This window comes from Oncorhynchus mykiss, chromosome 28, assembly GCF_013265735.2.
Source record: "Oncorhynchus mykiss isolate Arlee chromosome 28, USDA_OmykA_1.1, whole genome shotgun sequence".
In the NCBI taxonomy this organism is placed as follows: Eukaryota; Metazoa; Chordata; class Actinopteri; order Salmoniformes; family Salmonidae; genus Oncorhynchus; species Oncorhynchus mykiss.
Window position 1 is genome coordinate 873,511 of NC_048592.1, and position 27,326 is coordinate 900,836.

Sequence of the window (27,326 nt, forward strand, 5' to 3'; positions counted from 1 at the left end):
TTATCCGCTCATCGTTACCATATGCCATAATTTGTACATCTCAATTGTCAGTAAAAAACACATTTGTTTTTAAGCAAGTCAGCCATGTTTTAAAAATGCAGTAAATTAGTCTGAATGCACTGTTTCGCTGGCAGAGAAGGCTATGTTGATAGCCAGGTATGGCGGTGGTATGGATTCACTCCATGGTGATGAAAAGAAAGTAGGTCCTAGCAGTTTGTGGGCACCGTTTGTCACCGTTATAGTCCACTGAATGTATTGTTTAGTGTTGTGTGTAGTGGCTTTGCTGGCATGCATTAAAAAAATATATGTTGAGATTGCCTCACCAAAATGTACATGCTAAAATCGCCACTGGTAGCAACCTAACCATTATGAAACTTATATTTGATCAAATAAACCTTATATGTAGCAAATTAGCATTTACATGTTTTGTTGACCACATTCGACCCTCATTAACCTCCATACAAAGATTCCTCACTTCGTGGTCTTATTTTCGAGGGCAGAATAACCCTCCAGTTTTGCCTCTTTCTCTGGTTGCGTTTAACTATTAAACGAACGGCTCCCAGAATGCATTGAGAAGGTAGGATAACATAAAGAATGATAGAGGCTTCTAGTTGCCAAAATAATATTTTAGCATGGGCAGTGCCAATGAGGGCTTTCACCTATTTAATGTTGTCAGCTCGGTGGGACTTGCAACTTCATTGGCTGAACTCTCCTGGTGACCCTGTTGGCGTCATTGTCCAACCAGGTAATCAGGAAGGATCCGCCAATCGTGAAGAAGAAAATCACAGACGCTATAAAGGCACAGATACAAAGTGTCCTCTATCTATCTCTATGTAGGAAACGGCACAGGCTCGTACACGCAAACGCTGTCGATGCTATCCGGGATCCTTAGCAGCTGATACAAAGTAACAACATTTTTACTACAGTTTGCGCTGGAATTAGTTCGAGGGTGGGGGTAAGAATTTATCGAGACTATCGGGTTGATGTCATATTTTATAGTTTTATTTCACGGGGAAATGAAATACTTCTTGTTGACTTAGTCAGGTCAGGTGTTACAGCCTATGTGGACCTGGCAAATGAATGTTGCTAGGTTGGTTGGGTCGCCATAAAAACGTTACATTGCAATGATCCCAGTAACGACATGTATTTGACGTACTGAAATGAAATGCTTTACAAACATATGCCTTGTAGCCTTCAAACTTAAATTCCTACCTCAATGCAATATTTGCTCAAAATAAGCTGTTGAAAGTCATTCAAGTCACTTGGATGTTATCTGTTGTCAAACTAAGATGTTGAATATCCATCTCTCTCCAAGACATCAAAGTGTAAACGTTAACAGACACCCACTTGTACCTATTTATCTACACATTTCTCACCACTACTGAAATTAACACCTGCCATTCACACTCGGGGCTATTCCCTGTTAGGGAGTGAAAAGGTTCTAAACCTCAGTGGCTGTGTTTAAAACAGTACATTACATTAGAAAGACAGATCATCATGGATCCCTGTTAGAAGATCTGACAGGGGTCACTATCACCTCTCAGATAGAAACTAAACATGGGACACTGTTGAGCAAGCTACCTATATGGTGTGTGTGTGGGGGGGGGGGGGGGCGCATTAGTGAGGCTGTATTCTGTATTTTTCAGTTTGTCCATGCAGAACCCCTGATGGGAGTAGGTCACATGATTATAAGTAGGCCTAGCTAGCTGTGCTGGAGCTCACACTCTCTCACACACACACACCACTCACATAATTTTCCTCCAACCCAAGGATTTAGACTCTCGCATGAGAATTCACCTCCACAGTCCACAAACGCACGCACAGAGCGAGAGAGCAAAAGGGAGAGAAATATACTTTAGCTATTTCCTGTTAATGAGTAAACAGTGTGTCAAGGCCCCTACCCTGTGGACATCATGAAGGGAGCATGTTGAACATTTGCTAGTGGCAGTGTACTGACTAATGTTTTACAGGCAGTCAGTGTTGTAGTGGAGTATTTTTTTTATTTTGCATTACATTCGTTTACAGTTTTTTTTCTGGGAGAATGCATTGAAAGTAGAGAAAGCGTTAATCTATTGATACTGCGTTCACCTGCCGGGATACTTGGCTGACCTGTATTTCACGCTCCACACCCCCTCTCCCCTCCTCCCCTTTCCTCCCAGGTCAGTATGGGGAAGTGTAAAACTTACATTCCTAAATGGCACCCTATTCCCTATGTAGTGCATTACTTGTATGGGCCCTGATCAAAAGTAGTGCACCATGTAGGGAATAGGGTGCCTCTTCTTGACTCTCTGTGTAGTGTACTGTAGGAGGAAGCTGTGTCCTGTCTGTTGTGTACTTAACAGGTGAGCCAGAGACTGTAGCGACAGAAGGGTGTGTGAACTGTGTCTTTAGTACCCAGCTGTGTGAACTAAGCCACACACACACACACACACACACATGCAGCCAGTGGGTTACTTTACTCTATGGCACATACTCCTGTCTGTATGTTTCGGCCAGCCTTGGTGTCACTAGGCTGTCACTGGTGTGTGTGTGTGTCCACCCACCCACCCAGTAGAGAGAGATCTTTGAGCTACAGTGGTTGGACATATAAGACCAAACTTGCTCTGAGGCCCATACATACTGATGGTGTACTGACATAACCCTTTCTCCATCCATTTTAGCATGACATATGCTTATGAATGTTTTTTTATTAATATATTTATGCCTTATAAAGGATCTATGAAGGCTTCATGAAGTTGATAGCATATTTTATTTCAATGCAATTTAGTTGATGGAGTCAGTTCACAACTGTGACCGTTAGGTCTATGCTATGATACTAATGAACATCAATCAAGTTCGTAGGAGCATGTCAAATTGGGTCTCAAATTAAAGCTAAGAGACTATTAGAAAACTTAGAAAACATCTACAGTACCAGAAAAAGTCAAGGTTTTAGAAATGCATTAAAACACAATGATGTTGAAGACCCCTGACAAGTTATATTAACACTTTTTAATATTTAGTTTTGGAGAATTTTTTTGCCTCTTGTAAGTTTAAGAAATATTGCCTTCTGCCTCGAAATTCCGTTACCAAAACAACACATCTTAAAGATATTTTTTTTATTTCTCTCCCTCATGAAGAGGGAGGATAATGAACATACACAGAAGTAACAAGTAAAGATAGACCTATCAATTAGTGTTTTTACTGATATCAATTTTATGTATTAAGTGATTAAAACTCAAAATTCCGTTACCAAATCAGTAACGGGATTTCTAAAAAATCGCTATCGGAATTTCTGCAATTTAATTTGTTACAATGGGAAATCATAGTTGTCACAAACCACAGTTGGGTTCACATATTTGGATAGTACAGTAGAGTACAATAAAGTATAGTACAGTACAGTAGAGCACACTGAGCTGAATTCACTAATGTATTGTGCTCTACTCTACTTTACTGAACTCTACTGTTCTGTACTGTGCTCTACTGTGCTGTACTTTGATGTCCAAACTTGCAGTGGTGGAAAAAGTACCCAATTGTCATACTTGAGTATAAGTAAATATACCTTAATAGAAAATGACTAAAGTAAAAGTAAAAATTACCCAGTAAAATACGGGTTTTAAATATACTTAAGTATCAAAAGTATAAATAATTTCAAATTCCTTACATAAAGTAAACCATTTTCTTGTTTTTTAGCCAGGGGAACAGGTGAACACTCCAACACTGAGACTTAATTTACAGATAGCCAGGGTCACACTCCAACACTCAGAAATAATTTACAGATAGCCAGGGGCACACACCAACACTGACATAATTTACAGATAGCCAGGGGTACACTCCAACACTCAGACATAATTCATAAACGAAGCTTGTGTGTTTAGTGAGTCCGCCAGATTAGAGGCAGTAGAGATGACCAGGGATGTTCTCTTGATAAGTCTGTGAATTGGACAATTTTCCTGTCCTGCTAAGCATTCAAAATGTAACAAGTACTTTGGTTGTCAGGGAAATGTATGGAGGAAATGTATATCATTTTCTTTAGGAATATAGTGAAGTAAAAGTTACCCCCAAAAACTACTTAAGTAGTACTTTAAAGTATTTTTACTTAAGTACTTTACACCACTGCAAACTTGTGAAACATAGATGACTAGGATTACTTCAGATTTGATTACCCCAATTCTGTTACTGGGTGTAAATCCTCTTCACTTACTGTAGTTCAATAACCAAAAATGTTTTTTTTCAAAGTCAATGTATCATGCCATAGCTGATACCCCATTCTTTCTGCAGACATCGTGGAATCCTAATTTGAAAAACGTGGACACAAAAAACTGAGGGAGATTTTACTGAAATTCAGTATAAATTGTTAAAATGATTCATTGTGCATAGAGTTGTATGGGTTGTTAAACTTTGAAATCAATATTTTTTGTGTGGCGTACTTTTCAATAAAAAAAAAAAGAGAGAGAAAAAAGAGAGAGAAAAAGAGTCTCGGTGCAAGTTCTTTATCATGGAATTGCCCCCTGCTCTCTTGTGTGAATTGCCCCCTGCTCTCCCTGCCATGTGTGTTGTCAGTGAGCTCGTCTGACTAGGGCTGTGGTGCTGTAATTGTGTCAAACCAGCTTTCTTTCCTTTCCACACCACAGGCTTTGTTTCTGTTCTGTAATAGAAAATAGTCTTTGTCAGGATTCAACACGATCTAATCCTCTCTTCTTGTTTGGGGTATTTTCAGGCTTTTGATCGTTTCAAGGAACGGTAGAAATAGTCTAGAATGTCATTGTGTGCTCTAGCCTTAAGATTTCCCTTCACTGGAACTATGGGGCAGCCCCAGAGCTACTCCTCCTACACCAAACTTTACAGTTGATACTATGTGTTTGGGCAGGTAGCATTCACCAAACCCAGATTAGTCCGTCGGACTGCCAGATGGTGAAGCGTGATTCATCACTCCAGAGAACGCGTTTCCACTGCTCCAGAGTAAAATGGTGGCGAGCTTTACACTACTCCAGCCAACGCTTGGCATTGCGCATGGTGATCTTAGGCTTGTGTGCGGCTGCTCGGCCATGGAAACCCATTTCTTGAAGTTCCTGACGAACAGTTGTTGTGCTGAGGTTTCTTCCAGAATAATTTTAGAACTCGGTAGTGAGTGTTGCAAGCGCTACACGCTTCAGCATTTGGCGGTCCCGTTCTGCGAGCTTGTGTGGCCTACCACTTTGTGGCTGAGCCGTTATTGCTCCTTGATGTTTCCACTTCAAAATAATAGCTCTTACAGTTGACCATGGCAGCTCTAGCATGGCAGAAATGTTATGAACTGTCTTGTTGGAAAGGCTGCATCCTATGATGGTGCCACATTAAAAGTCACTGTGCTCTTCAGTATGGGCAATTCTACTGCCAATGTTTGTCTATGGAGATTGCATGGCGGTGTGCCCGATTTTTATACACCTGTCAGCAATGGGTGTGGCTGAAATGACCGAATCCACTCATTTGAAGGGGTGTCCACAATTGTTTTGTGTATATCTAATCTAAAATCAGTTTAAACATCTAAAATTATAGTAGGCCACAACAAACAAAACACTGTCTTTACATGAAACCAAACTTCCAGTACCGTATACGGTATTGTGACCTGGCCAGGTTATTTCTCATTAGCTTTACAAATGAGCAATTAAATAACAAAACACAATGTAATACAAATGCAATCTCTCTCCTCCCTCCATCCAGCAATCCTGTATACAGGTTCCATCCCCCAGGCTCCCATGGCCTCCCAATGGCCTTGGACCCATCATCCTGACTTTTAACCCCCACATACTGTAACACATGGATAACCTGGATGCTGTCAGAGGACTTTCTCCTCGATCCCCTCCTCCCGAGGACTCTGTGTCCCTCTCTTCGTCCAGCACCGACATCATCAACTTAGAAGGTACAGGATCAGAGAGTCAGCTACGCTACAGTAGTTGCAGTAGTTAGTCCTGTATGTGTTATTGTACCTGCCTTATGTTTGTTGTGTGTTATTGTGACACTTTGTTTTGTGTGTGTCTAGATGTCCATTAAGCTGTGTGTGTGTGTGTAGATGGCCACTACAGTGCCCTGCTAGCGGAGTTGGAGGCTGATGCTCAGGACCTAGAGGGAGAGTCCTGGAGTGTCTCTGTGGACCAGCAGTACATAAAGAGGCTACACAAAGACGCTATAAAGAGACAAGATGTCATCTATGGTAAGACTATAGCTGGGGTAGCTGATCTTATCATTAAAGAACTGATTTGGGTGATGATGATAACCATTGCTACAATTATGTTGATGACTTTATAACAGTAATAATGATGCCGATGGTACTAACTTTAATAATAAGCATAAGCATAATTATAATGCTGTGTGTGTGTGTGTGTGTGTGTGTGTGTGTGTGTCAGAGTTGATCCAGACTGAGCTGTACCACATGCGGACCTTAAAGCTGCTGCTGAGTGTGTACCAGTATGAGCTGAGACGCAACCTACAGATGGAGGAGACTAGGCTGGACAGGATGTTCCCTCAGGTAACACATGGAGAGATGGGGAGAGAGTGCGAGAGATCGGAGACTGAGCCTTCAGATGAAGGAGCATAAGCTGGACTGGATGTTCCCTCCGGTGACTTCATCTCCTGCTTAAAACCAATAGGTGTGTATTACATGTACAGTAATCATTTCCTTTACTCTTCCATCAGATGGACAGCCTGCTGCACATCCACCAACACTTCCTGTGGTGTCTTAGAGACTGCCGCGACGGACAGAATCACTACACAGTCACACAGCTGGGAGCTATACTCATCAACCAGGTAGGAACCATTACACCCTTACACAGACGGGTAGGAACCATTACACAGTCACACAGTTGGGAGACGTACCCATCAACCAGGTAGGAACCATTACACAAACAGGTAGGAACCATTACACAGTCGCACAGTTGGGAGACATAATCATCAACCAGGTGAAAACCATTACACTGTCACACAGACAGGTATGAACCATTACACTGTTACACAAACAGGTAGCAACCATTAATTACACTGTTACACAGAAGGGTAGGAACCACTGCACTGTAACACAGACAGGTAGGAACCATTACACAGTCACACAGACCAGGGGAAAACGACTACCACCTCTCATTTAAGCCATGGAAGTTGAAGGCCGACCCCGGTACTACAGGCATTGTTAGCAAAAAACATGATCCCCAATTTTAGTGAATGGATAAAAGGGCAATCTTCGTGAAGACAATCAAAGTACCAATAATTGCTTCTAATACACCAGATGTATCTTCGAACCGATTATTTTAAAATCGCACACAGAATAAGTTATTTTTGTTGATTTTGTTAATTTTGTTGCTAATGGCAGCCTGCAGTACCCAGGTCCGCCTTCATCTTGAGTTAATGAATGTGTAGGGCAGCTGAGCTAGCCTGCAACTTCACTTCCTGGAGTAGCTGAAACTGCGCAAGTTGTCTCCACGAGACGCCATCTTAACCGACCTAATTTGGCTTCAATGCGCTATTGAGTCTTCACATAGGAATGGTTTCACATGACTGATGGCTTGGTCCATTCATATATACAGTCATTGAAACAGACATGTAGTAACCATTACACTGTAACACAAACAGGTAGGAGCCATTACACTGTCACACAGCTGGGAGATATACTGATTCTGAGAAAGCATTCTCAAGAAATCATGACTCTCTCTGTACTATCCCTTTGTCATATATTGAGTCATACCTGATGCTTGTTGTTTACCTAATCATCATGATGATGTGGTGGTGTAGTTTTCAGGTGAGATGGGAGAGAGGATGAAGGAGAGCTATGGAGACTGCTGCAGTCACCACACAGATGCTGTCAGCTTCTACAAAGAACAGCTACAGAACAACAAGAAGTTCCAGAACTTGATTACGAAAATCGGTCGGTTGTCCATCGTGCGGCAGTTAGGAGTCCCAGAATGTATTCTGTTGGTGACTCAGCGGCTCGCAAAGTACCCCTTTCTGGTCGAACGCATTCTACAGAACACTGATGGTAACTAACAGACTTCGTTAGGTAACTGAATGCCTTTAAGGTGGGCTCAGGTGGGCAAGGATGCATATATCTTTGCACTATCAGCCCCCAGGCCCAGCATGCTTGTTAACTGCGCTGTTCACAAATTAAATTTGATTTTACTTCCTGAATTGACTGAATTTAATTGGAATGAACCCAAACCCAATCCTCTACTCTCATCCCATCTTCTCCCATCAGCTGACAGTGAGGAGCACGATGCCCTGGCCCAAGCCCTGGTTCTGATCAGAGAGACCATCTCTGCTGTGGACTCTCAGGTCCATGACTATGAGAGGGCCTCTTGGTTGAGAGACATAGGCAGAAGTTTGGAACCTCATTCCCGCGGCAGGCTGAAGGATGGAAGGGTGTTGAAGAGAGAGGACCTGGCAGTGGGGTCCAGAAACCTGCTCCATGAGGGGACTGTCAACTGGCAGGCAGCCAACAGATGGCTGAAAGGTGATTTAAAAAGAAATAGTCAAATCCAAAATTATTGGCATCCTTGATAAAGATCAGCAAAAAACTGTATCAAATAAATAATACATATACTGAGCTATATTGTAAGCAAAAACAATATTTTACATGTAAAAATTTTTCTCTCAAAAAGATTGGGGTCAAAATTATTTGCACCCCTGTTTTCGGAATCTTTCCAGATCCTTGATATCCTTAATCTGCGCTTGTAGACTGCCCAAACACAGGTTTTCACCGTGATTCAAGTCCGGAGACTGAGATGCCCAATGCAAAATGTTGATTTTGTGGTCAATTAACCACTTACTTGGGGTTATTGTCTTGCTGGAAGATCTGCTTTCGGCCAAGTTTCAGCCTCCTGGCAGAGGCCACCAGGCTAAAATGACCTGGTACTGGGTAAAGTTCATGAGTTGACCTTAAATATATTCTCTGGTACTTTTGTATACTTTTTAGCCAGTAGTTCTGAAAGTAGTGTCCACGAGCCAAAAGTGTACAGTTACAGTGAAGTATTGGGACAGTGACACATTTGTTGTTTTGGCTCTGTACAGTCGTGGCCAAAGGTTTTGTGAATGACACAAATATGCATTTTCAGTCTGCTGCCTCAGTTTGTATGATGGCAATTTGCATATACTCCAGAATGTTATGAAGAGTGATCAGATGAATTGCAGTTAATTGCAATGTCCCTATTTGCCATGCAAATGAACTGAATCCCCCAAAAACATTGCCACAAAAAGACCAGCTGACCATCATGTCAGTGATTCTCTCGCTAACACGGGTGTGAGTGTTGACGAGGACAAGGCTGGAGATCACTCGGTCATGCTGATTGAGTTCGAATAACAGACTGGAAGCTTCAAAAGGAGGGTGGTGCTTGGAATCATTGTTCGTCCTCTGCCAACCATGGTTACCTGCAAGGAAACACGTGCCATCATCATTGCTTTGCACAAAAAAGGTCTTCACAGGCAAGGATATTGCTGCCAGGAAGATTGCATCTAAATCAACCATTTATCGGATCACCAATAACTTAAAGGAGAGCGATTCAATTGTGGTGAAGAAGGCTTCAGGGCACCCAAGAAAGTCCAGCAAGCGCCAGGACCGTCTCCTAAAGTTGATTCAGCTGCGGGATCGGGGCACCACCAGTACAGAGCTTGCTCAGGAATGGCAGCAGGCAGGTGTGAGTGCATCTGCACGCACAGTGAGGCGAAGACTTTTGGAGGATGGCCTGGTGTCAAGAAGGGCAGCAAAGAAGCCACTTCTCTCCAGGTAAAACACCAGGGACAGACTGATATTCTGCAAAAGGTACAGGGATTGGACTGCTGAGGACTTGGGTAAAGTCATTTTCTCTGAATATCCTTTCTGATTGTTTGGGGCATCCAGAAAAAAGCTTGTCCGGAGAAGACAAGGTGAGAGCTACCATCAGTCCTGTGTCATGCCAACAGTAAAGCATCCTGAGACCATTCATGTGTGGGGTTGCTTCTCAGCCAAGGGAGTGGGCTCACTCACAATTTCGCCTAAGAACACAGCCATGAATAAAGAATGGTACCAACACATCCTCCGAGAGCAACTTCTCCCAACCATCCAGGAACAGTTTGGTGACGAACAATGCCTTTTCCAGCATGTTGGAGCACCTTGCCATAAGGAAAAAGTGTTAACTATGTGGCTCGGGGAACAAAACATCAATATTTTGGGTCCATGGCCAGGAAACTCCCTAGATCGTAATCCCATTGAGAACTTGTGGTCAATCCTCAAGAGGCGGGTGGACAAACAAAAACCCATCAATTCTGACAAACTCCAAGCATTGATTATGCAAGAATGGGCTGCCATCAGTGTGTGGCCCAGAGGTCTTGAAAAAGAAAGGTCAACACTGCAAATATTGACTCTTTGCATCAACTTCATGTAATTGTCAATAAAGGCCTTTGACACTTGTGAAATGCTTGTAATTATACTTCAGTATTCCATAGTAACATCTGAAAAAAATATCTAAAGACACTGAAGCAGCAAAATCTGTGGAAATTAATATTTTTGTGATTCTCAAAACATTTGGCCACGACTGTACTCTAGCATTTTGGATTTGAAATGACACAATGAAAACGAGGTTAAAGTGCAGACTGTCAGCTTTAATTTGAGGGTATCTTCATCCATATCGGGTGAACCCTTTAGAAATTACAGCACTTGTTGTACATAGTTCCCCCATTTTAGGGGACTAAAAGTATTGGGACATATTCACTTGTATGTGTATTAAAGTAGTAAAAGGTTAAGCATTTAGTCCCATATTCAAAGCACGCAATCACTACATCTAGCTTGTGACTACAAATTTGTTGGATGCATTTGCTGTTTGTTTTTGTTGTGTTTGTGTTTTGTAACCAATATAAATGAATGATTCATAATGTATTGTCATTTAGTGTCACTTTTATTGTAAATAAAAATAGAATATGTTTCTAAACACTCCTAAATTAGTGCGGGGACTCCCGTGATTACGGATCATCTTTAATGAAGTGTGAATAATGATGAGTGACAAAGTTACAGACGCACAAATATCATACCCCCTCAAAAGCATGTCTTGGGGGTTTGATATTTGTGCGTCTAACTTTCTCACTCATCATTATTCACAATTCATTCAGGATTATCCATAATCATGGTAGCATCCACATTAATGTAGAAGTGTTTAGAAACATTATATTCTTATTTACAAAAAGGTGACTCCAAAATGACACAATACATTATGAATCATTCCTTTCTATTGTGCATAATCTGAAACACAACCAAAACCAACAGCAAATGCATCCATCAAATGTGTAGAGTCACAAGCTTGATCTAGTCATTGTGTGCTATGAATATGGGACCAAATACTAAACTTTTTATTACTTTAATACACAGGAATTTGTCCCAATCCTTTTGGTCCACTAAAATGGGGGGACTATTTACAAAAAGTGCTGTAATTTCTAAACCGTTGACCCCATATCTGTCATTCTGCCCCTGAACAGGCAGTTAACCCACTGTTCCTAGGCCGTCATTGAAAATAAGAATTTGTTCTTAACTGACTTGCCTAGTTAAATAAAGGTATAAATAAAAATATGGATTAAAATCCCCTCAAATTAAAACTGACAGTCTACACTTTAACCCCATAGTCATTGTATAATTTCAAAGTGCTGGAGTACAGAGCTAAAACAACAACAAATGTGTCACTGTCCCAGTACTTTTGAAGCTCACTCTATGTGCACCAAGTCATTGCTCTCGCTCTGTGTGTGCATCTTGCTAGCTGTCACTCAAATAGCGAGGGGCTGAAGCTCATTTGGCTGAAACTTGAATTGCTAAGGGCATTGGCCAGTGTGGGGTTTATTTATGCTCGTGCATCCTTATTTTGACGCCAAACCCACCACTGGTGTGCGTGGCCAAAGAGATCTATTTTCATGTTTTCATAACACTGGTTCCAATGCCGTTTGGCATCCAAGTGCCAACTCCAGGCGTTTAGATTTGTCGGATGACATGAAAATAGAACTCTTTGGCCACGCACACGGTGGAGGAGCAGCTGTACAGTGAACAGGAGGAGGCCAGGCTAAACCAGAGACTTCCAAGGTAAAAGACACAACCCATACCAGCTCTACCCGATCGCTTCAAAATGTCCTCAATAACAGCTGCCTGCAACTCCCATTGTCAGGTCATATGGAATATATGTGTGTGTATCTGTAGGTCTGTTTTTTTTCTGACCATAGAATCTGTGTGTGTCTCCAGGGAGTCTATGTATGAAGGATGCCCAGATCATGCAGAGCCTGACAGAGAAGCTGCGTATGTTTGCTGACATGGCGGAGGCTGTAACAGGGCTGGAAGATGTAGCTAATCACTCTCGTCTGCTGCTCCGCAGTGACGACTTAGACCCCCAGCAGGGGGAGACACTGCTCAAGGGGGCCATCACTGAGGGTAAGTTTGTATGACAAATGCACCCCTAGACCTTATGCAATTGTGGAGATCTGAGAGGATTTGATAGGTTAAAGCAATATTGTAATAGCTCCACCGTCACCTCTGATAGGCTGGCCTTGGTACTCCTGCTAGGTCTGATAATAGGGAACTTAACCCTTTTCTTTAGTAAATCTGATATACAGTTGAAGCCAGAAGTTTACATACACCTTAGCCAAATACATTTACACTCAGTTTTTCACAATTCCTGACATTTAATTCTAGTAAAAATTCCCTGTTTTATGTCAGTTAAGATCACCAATTTATTTAAAGAATGTGAAATGTCAGAATAATAGTAGAGAGAATGATTTATTTCAGCTTTTATTTCTTTTATCACATTCCCAGTGGGTCAGAAGTTTACATACACTCAATTAGTATTTGGTAGCATTGCCTTTAAATTGTGACAAACGTTTCGGGTAGCCTTCCATAAGCTTCCCACAATAAGTTGGGTGAAGGTTGGCCCATTCCTCCTGACAAAGCTGGTGTAACTGAGTCAGGTTTGTAGGCCTCCTTGCTCGCACACACTTTTTCAGTTCTGCCCACGACTTTTCTATGGGATTGAGGTTAGGGCTTTGTGATGGCCACTCCAATACCTTGATTTTGTTGTCCTTAAGCCATTTTGCCACAACTTTGGAAGTATGCTTGGGGTCATTGTCCATTTGGAAGACCCATTTGCGACCAAGCTTTAATTTCCTGACTGATGTCTTGAGATGTTGCTTCAATATATCCACATACATTTCCATCCTCATGATATTTTGTGAAGTGTACCAGACCCTCCTGCAGCAAAGCACCCCACAACATGATGCTGCCACCCCCGTGCTTCACGGTTGGGATGGTGTTCTACGGCTTGCAAGCCTCTCCCTTTTTCCTCCAAACACAACGATGGTGATTATGGCCAAACAGTTCTATTTTTGTTTCATCAGATGAGAGGACATTTCTCCAAAAAGTATGCTCTTTGTCCCCATGTGCAGCTGCAAACTGTGGTCTGGCATTTTTATGGCGGTTTTGGAGCAGTGGCTTCTTCTTTGCTGATATCGATATCGGACTCGTTTTACTGTGGATATAGACCATTTTTTGTACCTGTTTCCTCCAGCATCTTCACAAGGTTCTTTGCGGTTGTTCTGGGATTGATTTGCACTTTTCTCACCAAAGTACATTCATCTCGAGGAGACAGAACGCGTCTCCTTCCTGAGCGGTATGACAGCTGCATGGTCCCATGGTGTTTACACTTGCGTACTATTGTTTGTACAGATGAACGTGGTACCTTCAAGCGTTTGGAAATTGCTCCCAAGGATGAACTAGACTTGTGGAGGTCTACAATGTCTTTTCGGAGGTCTTGGCTGATTTCTTTTGATTGTTAACAAGAAATGTGTGGAGTGGTTGAAAAACTAGATGTAATGACTCCCACCTAAGTGTATGTAAACTTCCAACTTGAATTGTGAATACTTATTGGCCCACCATGAGAATCCAATGTCAGCTTATCAGTCAGATAATCAGCTTTTAGTTTATTCTTCTTCTCTCATCAGTGGAGAATCTGCAGCGCCTTCTCCTGTCCGGTGTGACTCTGAGAGACCCCTACCCCCCTCCAGAGGACTTCCTGGGATCACTGGGATACAGTTTGAGACCCGAAGATCTACGGCTCCTTCGAGGGGGGCTAGGCCTTGAGGGGCTGCGGAACCTAGCCGCACTCAGGACAGCCGAAACCTTAGGGCGCTATGTCTGCAATCCCATACCCCCTATGAAGAGTAAGTCTACCGCTCAGTCTACAACTCATATAGATGGACTATGGTTGCTGGATTTACCCCTACTCCTCTCTGATTCAGAGGGGTTGGGTTAAATGCAGAAGACACATTTCAGTTGAATGCATTCAGTTGTACAACTCATTAGGTATGCCCCTTCCCTTTCCCTTATTATACCACTGTTCGTATTAATATCTGGTCATACTGTATCATTCCTCTTATCTCACAAATCCAGTGTTTTCTTTGGAACACAGTTGAACGTTATTTGTTCAACATTTGCTGTGCATGTTTTCCAGATGGTAATATACAGGCGGGAGAACGGCCAGGCAGTGTGGCGGTACAACCTCTAGACAGCAGTCAGCATTCAAACTCTGACCCCCAGCTACAGGACCTTGACCAGTCAGAGAGTCTGGAAATGTCGGTGAGTGACTGGCTGTCCCATTCTCTCCCTTTCACTTCCAAGTGGGCACTTGTTCCCTCCTACAAGTGTGCTATTGTTCTCTCCTCAGGGAGGGAGGTATTGACTGGTTTAGTTCGTCTGATTCATGGTATTGTGATTACAGGCTGAGTCACCTGCACCAGCATCATACTGGACTTCTCCATGCCCAAATCCATCCTTTCCTGAAGCTGAGGTAAGTGTTGCTAGATGACTCTGAAGTCTGAACATATCTTGATGTTTAGGTTCATGAATATCTGCAGTCACACTTTTTTTTTTTATTGTGCTAACCTGTTGGAGCCAGTTTTTGTGTTTTATTAGTTATGCAAATATTTGTCTATTAGATCATATTTATATTTAAGGATCATTTAATTTATTTACAGTGCTGTGAAAAAGTATTTACCCCCTTTCTGATTTTCTCTATTTTTGTATATTTTTGACACTGAATGTTTTCAGATCAAATCCTAATATTAAATAAAGGTAACCTGGAAGGCCCTGTTTAGTTTTCGAGAGACATAACAACGTTCCACTTTTGACACATCTGTCCATAGAACATAGAACATTCTTGACAATCATCCAGGTGCTTTTTTTTTTTCAAGGCCAACTTGAGTCGACTTTTTAGACGACATGGGTCCCGTTATGTCTGACGAAAACCAAACACTGCATTCCACAGTAAGAACCTCATACCAACGGTCAAGCATGGCAGTGGTAGTGTGATGGTTTGGGGATGCTTTGCCTCCTCGGGACCTGGACGACTTGCCATCATTTCTGCTCAGTATTATAGAATTGTATTTTTTTTCTCCAATTTTGATCTTGTCTCAATCGCTGCAACTCCCCAACGGGCTTGGGAGGCAAAGGTCGAGTTATGTGTCCTCCGAAACATGACCCGCCACACTTCGCTTCTTAACAGCACCATTGTGTCGGAGGATACACCGTTCAACTGACGACCGAAGTCAGCCTGCAGGCGCCCGGCCCGCCACATAGTCACTAGAGCAAAACCCTCCCCTAACCCAGACGACGCTGGGCCAACTGTGCGAAGCCCTATGGGACTCCCGATCACAGCAGGTTGTGACACCTCCTGGGATCGAACCCGGGTCTGTAGTGACACTCGGGAGGCCTGTATTAGATAATTCTAAAGGAGAATGTCAGGCTATCCATCCGTGAGCTGAAGCTGGGTCATGGAGCAAGACAATGATCCAAAACACAGAAGCAACTCTACATCAGAATGGCTGAAAATCTACAAATGTAAAGTTTTGGAATGGCCTAGTCAAAGTCCAGACCTAAACCTATTTGAAATGTTGTGGCAGAACCTGAAATGAGCAGTTCATGCATGAAAACCCACAAATGTTTCTAAGTTAAAGTAAGAAGAGGGGGCCAAAATTCCTCCACAGCGATGTATGATCAACAACTCTACGAAGTGTTTGGTTGCAGTCATTGCAGCTAAAGATTTTCACACAGGGGCATTGGGTATTGTATAACTTTGTCAAAATGTTGTGTTATTTGTTCACTCAGGTTCCCGTTATCCAACATCAGGTTTTGGTCAAAGATCTGATAACATTCGGTGTCAAAACAAAAAGAGAAAATCAGAAAGGGGGCATATTATTTTTCACGGCACTCTGTGGTTTATGCATTAATTTGGTTATGCTCTATTATTTGAATTCTAACAGGCCAATTACTCCCTCTATCCTCATTTAGTTGTAAGTATGGGTGGGCCCGCCCGGATATCCACATATTGGGTATATAGAAACAGGAAGTGAGGCCTGCGCGTTATGGCAAATGTTTTACCTTGATCTAATTTGTATACCTGTTATACTGGAACCTTTTGTTTACCTTGCAGTTATTTGTTTGGATTCTTGTGTGCATCTCAAATCTTGCAATTGGTTTTCCCACGGCTATTCGAAAGCTGCTACACAACCTTACTTCTATCTCTCTCTCCCCAGTTCTTTGACAGAGTGCTGCTGCTCTCACAGAAACTCTACAGTCTGCTGGTAAGACATACTGTATCTATTCTTTACATTCTACAGACAGTTGCTACGATTGACCGGTCTTCTCTTACTATTAGATAGGTTTTAACTGTGTCCCCTGACCGTCCCCTGGTCTGAAGTTTGTCCTCTGCCTCCTGGTGTTAAGTTTGTTCCCTGCCCGTCCCCGTAGGCCATCGTGTCCCAGCAGGACAGCCACATCGAGTTGCAGCGTGCCTCGCTGTCAGACCGTGAGCATCCGGGCCGTCCTCGTGGAAATGTGCTCCTGGAGCAGGAGAAACAACGTAACATGGAGAAACAGAGAGAGGAGATGGCCAACTTCCACAAGCTGCAGACACAGCACAGACAAGAACAGGTATTGAACTAGAACACCGTTTATTACATTATAGAAATGGAGAGAGGAGATGGCCAACTTCCACAAACTGCAGACAGCACAGACTAGAACACAGTTTAAATTCCTGAGGTAGAAAATGGTTTATTAGGTTAGAGAAACGGAGAGAGACACCATCAGGAACAGGTAGCTAGAATAGAGCTTTAAACTGCAGAAACTGTATCAGTTATTACGTCTTTCAGCTTTTACCAAAATATAGCCATGTTGTATATGTATACATACAATCTTGTTATACGGTTACACCTGCTGGATGAATTTCCTGTGTCTTTTTATTTTTATCTCGATTAATCCTCTATCTATTGTGTTTTATCTATGATATCTATCTCATCTCTCTGCCTCACAGGTGTCAAACTCGTTCCATGGAGGGCAGAGTGTCTGCATGGTTTTTGCTTCTCAGTGATTGATCACTGATTTACTTAGGAACTTTCCTCGCCTGGTTTTCTAGTTGCTCCAGCAGAAACTCAGGCCTCCATGTAATGAGTTTGACACCCCTGCTTATCTATCTTACTTTTCTCTCATTGCTATTTGATCCATCTCATTCTCAGGCTCGCTGGGAGGAGGAGCAGGCGTGCCACCAGTTGCAGGCGGAGGTCCTGGAGGCAGAGCTAAGACACAGAGAGGAGGAGTGTAGGAGACTGAAGGAGAAGCTAGCAGAGGAGAGGGGGGAGCTGGAGAGATGGAGAGAAACCTACCAACAGGTTTCTGCTTTGTTTTGTTACATTATACAGTGTTACAATATAACAATGGTGGTCTTACTGTGATAAGAGTGTCTGCTAAATGACCAAAATGTAATATGGTCTATTAAGAGTTTTTAAAAAAACAAAGCATCAATTGCCAATTTTATCCAAGTGAGTGCTGCTGGCATGTTTCCATTGTTCATGTGACTTACCTTACCAACAGGATCTGGAGAGGCTGAGAGAGTCTACAAGGACTGTGGAGAAACAGAAGGAACGCCTGGATTTACAGATGAAGTTGAAGAAGAACAAGACCATTGCCAAACCTGGGAGTTTTAACTTCAACACTCAGCAGGTGAGGAGGTGGTGTGGTCGTTAAGGACTGAGGATCAACAGTGAGAGGGAGGTTAATTATGCATTTATATACATTGATGTTTAGGTCACCTGGTCATTCTCTTCTTCTTCTCAGGCTGTCCCCCACTCTCAGTCGTTCCGAGGGGACCTCCCCCACTCTGCTTCCTTCCGAGGGGACCTCTCCCAGTCGTTCAGAGGGGACCTGATTGGTGGTTGGACCACGGGAGGTGACGTGACCCCCATCCCAGCCTCGAAGGTCCACATTCAACCTAGCCTCTCTCTAGCCACAGCTTTCCTGGAGCCACCCCCAGAGGTGAGACATAGCTAGGACGTAACGTGAGCTAGACTCCATGGATGGACAGTATACCAACCACAGATAGGGTTGACAAATTCCGGCAACTTTCCCCAAATTCTAGAAATAGGAAATATGAGAAGTAGAAGATTTCTGTAATATTTTGGAAAAGTTAACGGTACTTTGCAAACCCTATCCACAGGACTATGTGAATATGTGTTCACCTTCCAGCATTTTTGTATTCCATTTGTTGTACTGTAGTGTATTGATATTTTGTATGCTGACCTCACAAAATGCATTTCCATGAAAAGTGACAAAGTTCCCTATCAGATGGTACACTCGGTACAACACTCTTACGAGTTTGATCCCCATAGCTGTGTGTTGTAACTCGTTTCCCAGTAGTTCCCAGTATTCATAATCTCATTCCCAGACACTTCCGCCCAAATGCGAGTCTGGTGGACCAACGTGTGCCAAACTTGGCCTTCATTAGCCAATACAGAAAGAGCAGGAGAAACTCCCAGAGCATAAGCATTGACTTAATCTACCAACCAATCATTTCCGACAACTAAGGTTGGGCGGTATTCAGATTTTCATAGCGTCATACAGTTTCTGTACCACCTGGAGTATACGGTATTACCGGAAGTGCACACAAGGGACGCCATTTCAAATAATAACTGTGCGCGATAGCGTGGGGACAAGGTTACAGTATTCCTAACTTTACATTATTGTGTTATAGGTGCCCCTTCATAGAGAGAGCATCAGCCCTGCGCCCCCTAAAGCGGAGGTTCCCATTCACCTGATCAGCACCACCAACCAGGTGGTCCACAAGCCAGGGGCTGTGCAGCAGCAGATCCCCACCAAGCTGGCTACCCTCAGCAGCAAGGGCAAGGAGAAGAGCAGAAAAAAGGGATCGCACCAGCGCATGCATAGTGCAGGTCAGAACACAGCACTGTAGAATATAACGGAATACTTCATTACAGACATGGTAGAAATGATCACATAAAACTACCCACACTGGATGGTTAGATGCTCCTATAGTTTTTATTAGCAATGTATTGAAGACAAAGGCTCTTCATCGGGCTTAGTGGGAAGGGAAGGACCATCCTCAGTGAATTTTATAAAAATAGTGAAACATAAAAAAAGTGATCATATACTAAATATATTCACATGTCACCAAATAATAGATTAAAACACACTGTTTTGCAATGAAGGTCTACAGTAGTCTCAACAGCACTCTGTAGGGTAGCACCATGGTGTCGCCAGGGGACAGCTAGCTTCTGTCCTCGTCTGGGTATACTAACTTCAATACAAAACCAAAGAGGCTCAAGGTTCTCAACAGCCTTCCATAGATTTACACAGCACAGGAGGTTGGTGTCACCTTAATTGGGGAGGACAAGGGCTCATGGTAATGACTGGAGCAGAATTAGTGGAATGGTATCAAATACATTAAACACATCCTTTCCATGTGTTTGATGCCATTCCATTTACTCTGTTCCAGCCATTATTATGAGCCGTCCTCCCCTCAGCAGCCTCCACTGTTACACAGAAATTATGACAACTTCCGGAGGACATCCTCCAACCTCAGAGCTCTTGCTGCATGAACGGACATGTTGTCCACCCGATCAAAGGATCAGAGAATGAATCTAGTACTGAAAGCATACGCTACAGCTAGCTAACACTGCAGTGCATAGAATATGGTGAGTAGTTGACTCGGCAAGAGAAAGATGACAATAGTTGAACAGTTTGAACAAATTAATTTCTTAAAAAATGGAGGCGCAAATGGAGCTAGCTAGTTTAGCCTACTCAAACACCCAGCTCAAACAGAGAGGGATGCTATGTTAGCTAGCTGGCTATGACTGTCCAACACTTGAACTCTTCCAAGTCAAGGTAAGCTTTTGGTTTGACTAATTTATTGCCAGCCGCCTTCTAAACTGCTTACTGACTGTACACTGTACAGCATGATTGTAGTGGGTTTACTAACACATTAGTTATATTAGCTATGTTGACTAGGACATCACTTTAGCTAATATGGTGAAAACAATGTAGGCTGTATGTATTGCTTATGATATGAAGGTTTAGCTTGGACATATCCCCCCTGGTCACAGACAGCTGATGTGTTGTGCATTGAAGTCCACAAGCGAAGGGAAAAGGTGAGAGGAAGAGAGTGGGTAGATGTGAGAAGGAATAGAAAAAGCTATGAAAGTGAACTGTTTGCGTCTGATCAGGGGTGTATTCATTCTGCCGATTCTGTTGAAAAACGTTTCTTAAACGGAACCAAACAGGGATAAACATACCTGAATTTGTCCAATAGAAACTCTCGTTTGCAACTGTGCACCTACATTGTAAACGTTCATTCATAGCTAGGTTGAAGCAACCTCATAGGTATAGGGAGAATTCAAGTAGTAGCCTAAATCTATTGATGTTACATTGAACTGGGTGAATGGGATACGAATGACAGTCATTCAATATGCTGTTATAGAAATAAGGCCATGCTCATAAAAAATGGTGTCCTCATCTTAAACAGCACCAACCACCACTGGTGGGATCATGATGTCAATCACAAGTCAGATCTTTGAGCAAATTATAACATTTACCTCCACTGTTGATATTTTCTATGTTAGGGAGTGAGTAGTTGTCTTTCTTCCTGCAGCATCTATAGACATGTCTCAGGTGGTGCCGATCAGAGTGACAAGAAAAGAGGGCGGGAGTCTGCGAGGGAAGAGGACTGTGAGTCCTCACAGGAGCTACCAAACAGGTAAGACGAGAACCTCGGGATTTCCAGATACACATTATCAGATTATTACCATGACTGGAGATATGTTTTAACGTCTCAGGATCTAAATTAACATTAAGCATGTACAGACACACGATGAGTAAGTTAACCCTATGTTGCTATCCCTCCTCAGATCGTTTCTTTAGTCCTCCAGAGCCTCTGTCCAATGCCAAGCACTCCCAGACCCTATTGTCTAGCAGCAGCATGAGGATGAACAGCCAGAGCCACTTCCCTCCACCCGAACCTCCCCATCCTCCACCCTTCCCAAAAGACATAGCCAGCAAACCAACCAAGGAACGCGTAATCTACCTGTAAGGCGACAGGGTAAGACCAAAACCCTATGCCAGGGGTCTGCAGCTGGGTGCCTGTGTGCCAAAACCGGTCCACAAGTGATTTTATTTGGCCCTCAAAAGCAGTCTGTTCTGATCAAAGTAAAGATGTGATTTTTAAAATATTTGGACTGATTTGGCTTTTCTAATTCCTTGTACTTCTTGAGTGCCTGTTGAATTTCCAAAGACATTTATATTGTTCTGATGAGTGTTTCTGTCATGGTTTAAGAGAAAGTGTCTCTAACCACTCACGTCTTTACTTTTAAAGGATTCTTATTCATGTTGAGCAGTGGTGTTAGGAAGCTGTTTATTATTTTAACTTGTTTACAGATCTGAGGTGCCAAGTACGCTTTATTCTCAGAGCACATTAGAAACTACTCTAATCTATATAGTCTACCTGCTGCTTGAAATCAGAATGTCTTAATGAAAATAATGCATTTGTCATAGCTACATTTACTTCCATACATTCTATCTGTTAGAGGGAATAATAACTGTATGGGGTTCTGGTGTATTTTAACACTGAATAATAATGACTACTGGAAAGAGATGATGCTAATTCTGCTGTGGTTTCTGTCATGAGGGAGACAGGAATGGGTGTCATGACAGTTTGTGCACTTGGTGGACTGTTGAATGCAGAAGGCCTGACCACGTGATATCAATGCTCAGAATGGACTGTAGTAAGTCAAGTTTTACCACACAGCTTCCCTGTGTGTGTGAATGTACAGAAATGTTAGGACACTGTGTTTAGTTTGAACTGGAGCAAATCGTTTTTCCTTTTTGCTCATTGTGTAACTGTAACAAGGTTATGTTCTGGGAACCAAGGTAACTTGTAAATAATGTTTTAATAATGAAACTTTTTGAATTATGTTTTAATATGGGGGAGGTTGTTTGGAAGGATTTGTGAATTATGTTGCTCACAGTTTCCAGTGAACACATACATATAATTAGAACATGTTATATACAGTGCCTTCAGAATGTATTCATACCCCTTGACTTATTCCACATTTTGTTGGGTTACAGCCTGAATTCAATGAGTGAAAACATAAAAAAAAAAGATTTTGCAAATGTAATACAGAAATCAAATGTACATCCCCTTTGCTATGACACTCCAAATTGAGCTCAGGTGCAACCAATGTTCTTTGATTATCCTTGATGTCACGACTACTTTGTTAAATTGTTTGGACATGAATTTTAAAGAAACACACCTGTCTATATAAGGTCCACAGTTGACAGTGGATGTCAGAGCAGAAACTATACTATGAAGTCCAAGGAACTGTTATTAGAGCTGAGATAAAATTGTGATGAGGTATATATCTGGAGAAGGGTATAAAACTATTTCTCGATTGTTGAAAATTTCCAAGAGCACCGTGGTCTCTATCATTGGGAAATTATATTGAACTACCCAGACTCTGCCTAGTTGGCCTTCTGTCCAAACTGAACAAGAAGGCCCTTGGTCAGGGAGGCAATGACCACTCTGACAGAACTCCTTGACTGAGATGGGAGAACCTGCCATAAGAACAACATTCTCTACAACACTTCACCAATCTGGACTTTATGGGAGGATGGCCAGACGGAAGACACTTCTGAGAAAAAGGCACATGACAGCACACCTGGAGTTTAGAAAAAAGGCATGTGAAAGACAGATCATAAGGCAAAAGTTTGTGGTCTGAATGCAAAGCACTGAGAAAACCAGGCACAGCTCACCACCTGTCGTGAAGCATGCTGGTGGCAGCATCATGCTATGAGGATGCTTGTCAGTGGCAGGAACTGAGAGAGTGGTAAGGATAGAGGAAACATTGAATGGATCCAAATATAGGCAAATCCTTGATGAGGACCTGCTTCAGAGAGCAAATGACCTTAGACTGCGAAGATTTACGTTCCAACAGGACATAAGCATACAGCCAAAGAAACACTGGAATGGCTTCAGAACAATAATGTAAAAGTCCTTGAGTGGCCCAGCCAAAGCCCAGACCTGAATACCATTGAAAATCTATGGAAACACTTAAAGATTGCTGTTCACCACCGCTCCCTATCTAGCTTAACAGAGCTTGAGAAAACCTGAATGGAAGAAAATCCTCAAATCCAGATGTAAAAAGCTCATACAGACATACCCAAGATAACTCAAATCTGTAATCACCGCCAAAGGTGCTTCTACAAAGTATTGACTCGGGTGTGAAAACGTATGTAAATTAGATTTCTGTATTTAGTTTTGAATGCAAAAATGTCTACACATGTTTACACTGTCATTATGGCGTATTGCATGTAGAGGGGCGGAAAGTATTTCATCCATTTAGAATTCTGCATGTAACAACAAAATATGTAATAAGTCAAGGGGTATGAATACTTTCTGAAGGCACTGAAGATCTATGGTCTGACTATTCTGTTGTAATATCATTGTTCTGCTGAACTGTTGTTCTTCCCATCCACAGCTGATAGAAATAATAAAAAGAAAGAACCATGATGATGTATGTAGCCAGCCTTGCCTGTCCAGTCAATGTCATCTCCGAATTATTCCCCTCCTACCCTTTCCAGTCTAAAACAGAAATAATGATTTTATTAGGATGCCAATTGCGACAGCTAGTCTTACTGGGGTCCAAGAAAGTACAGACACAATACTTTACAATTTACATTTAAAAACATGAATATGTTTGTTTGCATCTATCAGTTACACTTCATATCAGTACATACACAGGAAGTAGGTCACATGGAGAGGCGTTGCTTTATTTGTTGTTTTAAACAGGTTTGCTGCTCACTTGTGCCATATGAGATGGAAGGGAGTTCCGTGCAATCATACTGTATGTTTCCTTGAATTTGTTCTGAACCTGGGGACTGTGAAAAGATCCCTGGTGGGGTAAGTGTGTGTGTGTGTAAGTTGACTATTGCAAACAATCTGGAATTTAACACATTCATGTTTCTTATAAAAACAGGAATTGATGCAGTCAGTATCTCCTCAACTCTTAGCCAAGAGAGACTGGCATGCATATAATTGATATTAACCCTCTAATTACAATTAAAAGCTAAATGTGCTGCTCTATTCTGGACCAGCTGCAGCTTAACTAGGGCCATCTTTGCAGCACTTGACCATATGACTGGACAGTAATCAAGTGAAGATAAAACTTGAGCCTGCAGGACTTGCTTTGTGTGTGTTGTCAAAAAAGCACAGACCTCACCCTACCTTTACAACTCTCAAATCAATGTTTTGACCATTACATTATATAATCTAAGGTAAAACGGACTGCAACTCTTTGTTTAGGGCTGCTGTGGTTGCGTACCCCCCCCAACACACACTTTGCGACCAAAACATTTTAGTAACCCACCCCCGTGACAGCAGAGAACTTATGTTTTAACGTTCCTTTCCTGCCATTCAGCACATTTTGCCATGGGGCGTAGAGAAAATTGTGCTGCAATTCTACACTTTCCCATGGGGCGGAAAGAAAGATGTGTAGTTTTAAAGCTAATTTCCTGTAATTCTACACATTTTGCCACACAGTTCAACTGACTACCGGAAGTCAGCCTGCAGGTGCCCGGCCCGCCACAAGGAGTAGCTAGAGCGCTATGAGCCAAGTAAAGACCCCCGGCCAAACATCCCCTAACCCGGATGACCCTGGGCCAATTGTGCGCCGCCCTATGGGACACCAGGTCACGGCCGGTTGGGATCGAACCCGGGTCTGTAGTGACGCCTCAAGTACTGCGATGCAGTGACTTCGTCTGCTGCGCCACTCAGGAGGCCCCATGTTTGCAGTTAATATAACTGATGATCAATGGCTCCACCCTATCGGTAATTAGACCATGCTTACGATAAGTTTAGATAGCTGTCCGCCTCTGTCTTCATAAAACAATATGCACAGACATACAAGGCCAAAACCCATTTAAGGCTATATTGAATATTATAAACAAATCGGTTAATCTAGGGGGTTTGATTCAATCCGTATTGCTGAAGTTCAGCACTATTGTGCACTTGAAATAAAGGTAATTTCAGTTTGAGCCATTATATACAGCGTTTACCGTGAATGCAGCGAGAACGTTGCCTTTCAATCGTGCTATAGCGCTGAATCGAGCCCTAAGTCTCCTTATAACGTAGTTAGTGTAATGAATTAGTACTTACAACTTAAACTGTTTACCTAGGCAAACATTCTTACATAACTGCCTACAATGTAATTAAACACATACATGGGTTTTACACCTAATTTGAAGTGGAACCACAACATCTACTGGAAAAAGAGTGGGGACAACCTTAAATGTATATAAAACAGCCTGGATCAAACCAAACCCATAGCAAGCTAAGATAAAAAAAATATAGATATTTGGGAAGATTTCCCAAACACAGATTAAGTCTTATTCTGGATATATAAACACTTTACATGAAGATTCTCCACAAAGCTTGCTTTTTAGTCCACTAGGACAGTGTCCCTTTATGCCCTAAATCAATAATCATTATTATCATATACCTTTGGCTGGTTGAGAATACATGATAGCACCACACGAAAAAGGGTATGTCTGATACTTCAGTCATCTTTGATGTACAGAGGACAGGCCGTAGTGTGGCTCTTTCGTTCTTCATGGTACTTAAAGAAGAAAAAGAAAGGGAACAAGCCGACAGATTTATAATGGTGGTATCATCCCAAATCGCACCCCATTTCCTATACAATGCGCTACTTTTGACCAGGGCCCAATTTAGGGAACAGGGTGTAATTTAGAATGCACATATTGACCTTCTAGTAGTGTAGATTATAATGGCTGCCAGGCCTCCCTTAAAAAAATAGATTCAATGGGACTCACCTGGTTAAATGTAAAAAATTATTGAATGCTTTTCTGCATATACATTTTTTTTGGGGGGGGGGGGGGGGCAAACTGAACAGGATGGTGTTGAGGGTGGGGTGTTGAGCAGGACAGGTCATGTGTATTGGATGCGACTCAGGCTGACTACATGGGAGATGCATGAACATAATCGGTGACCACATCATATGGGGTTGAACAGGGCAGAGTAGGCCATCTATAGTGGTGTGACTCAATTTCAGTCACGGAGGTCTAACTCATATGGGAAGGGCCAGGGGGTGTTGGTTAGCGTAAACCTTTATTTCCAACCTTCCTCATGTCCGATTGGAATAGCCGAGTAGTGAACAAGACTTTGGCATAGTGTGTAGTGAGAAAATTAGACATACTTTTTACTTAGAGAAGTGTCTATTGTTATATGCTAGTGTTTTTTCCCCCCTGATACAATCTTGTCGACAGCTCAGAGCCGTTTGGGTGCAAACGCAGCATGCGACATCACGTTTTATCTATCTGCCAGAACTCAGCTGTGTGGAAACTTGCAGAAATGAGCACGGTGTGAGCTGTGGCAAATGCCGTTAGACGAGTAATCCCTCGTGCAATCTTAATCTGCACAGACAAACTAATCTTTTACACACTGTTCCCTGCCCGTTTACACACATCTGCCAAGAGGTTGTACTTTCATATAAAAGCTGAGACCCCACTGTTCGTTGGGCTCCAAAATCTGCACAATTGAGTGACTTAACTGCTCCGTTTTTGGAAATCTTATAATTAAGTTGTTTGAAGAATCAGGTCTCTCTTCCTTTTGGTTAGAATTTCCATTGAAGCTATATTGTGCTCTTTGCCTGTCCCAGACTGGCTTGGTGTTGTTTAGCCTGGGTCATGTCTGGCTCATTTACCAGGACTCCCATGGCTGATCCTGCAACCCCAAGGATATGAAGAACAGCTACTGTAGGTTGGGTGCCCTCCCTCCCGCTCATTCTTTCATCCATCCTCCCCTCCTCTTTACACACCAAGTGCACTGAAATGTTCATAATTTCTGTCTGTTACGAATGTATAGAGAACCTTTGTAAAAAAAAAACAATAGAAACTAAATGAATAAGAAATTGGCATCCTAGAAATCCTTTTCTGATTTGCTGGCCTCTGGAGGGGGTGTGTCCTGAAGTGGGTCCTC

At 42.4% G+C, this 27,326-nt stretch overlaps 2 protein-coding genes across 4 annotated transcripts in view; one reads left to right on the forward strand and one right to left on the reverse strand.

Annotated features, from left to right (window-relative positions):
- The first annotated feature begins 800 nt into the window (after nucleotides 1-800).
- LOC110508311 (rho guanine nucleotide exchange factor 18) lies at nucleotides 801-22,772 on the forward strand. Of its 3 annotated transcripts, none has more exons than XM_021588737.2 (19): nucleotides 801-905; nucleotides 5,680-5,878; nucleotides 6,029-6,169; nucleotides 6,363-6,484; nucleotides 6,652-6,762; nucleotides 7,738-7,981; nucleotides 8,198-8,452; nucleotides 12,191-12,376; nucleotides 13,939-14,157; nucleotides 14,448-14,572; nucleotides 14,715-14,783; nucleotides 16,528-16,575; nucleotides 16,742-16,924; nucleotides 17,506-17,658; nucleotides 17,861-17,989; nucleotides 18,104-18,301; nucleotides 19,017-19,215; nucleotides 20,931-21,035; nucleotides 21,187-22,772. In XM_021588737.2, exons 2-19 carry the CDS (start codon nucleotides 5,776-5,778, stop codon nucleotides 21,366-21,368), a joined length of 2,772 nt encoding a protein of 923 aa, XP_021444412.2. In that variant the 5' UTR covers nucleotides 801-905; nucleotides 5,680-5,775; the 3' UTR covers nucleotides 21,369-22,772. The 3 variants fall into 3 exon arrangements, with proteins under 3 accessions (XP_021444412.2, XP_021444411.2, XP_021444413.2); XM_021588736.2 differs by having other exon boundaries at nucleotides 837-955; XM_021588738.2 differs by lacking the exon at nucleotides 801-905 and having other exon boundaries at nucleotides 5,739-5,878; nucleotides 5,999-6,169.
- Nucleotides 22,773-24,078: 1,306 nt separating this feature from the next.
- Nucleotides 24,079-27,326, reverse strand: part of LOC110508312 (signal peptide peptidase-like 2B) — a 49,785-nt gene continuing 46,537 nt past the window's right edge. The window contains 1 exon segment of the mRNA XM_036966059.1: nucleotides 24,079-27,326. Within this exon segment, the coding sequence (XP_036821954.1) occupies nucleotides 27,267-27,326 (60 nt within the window). The 3' untranslated portion in view covers nucleotides 24,079-27,266.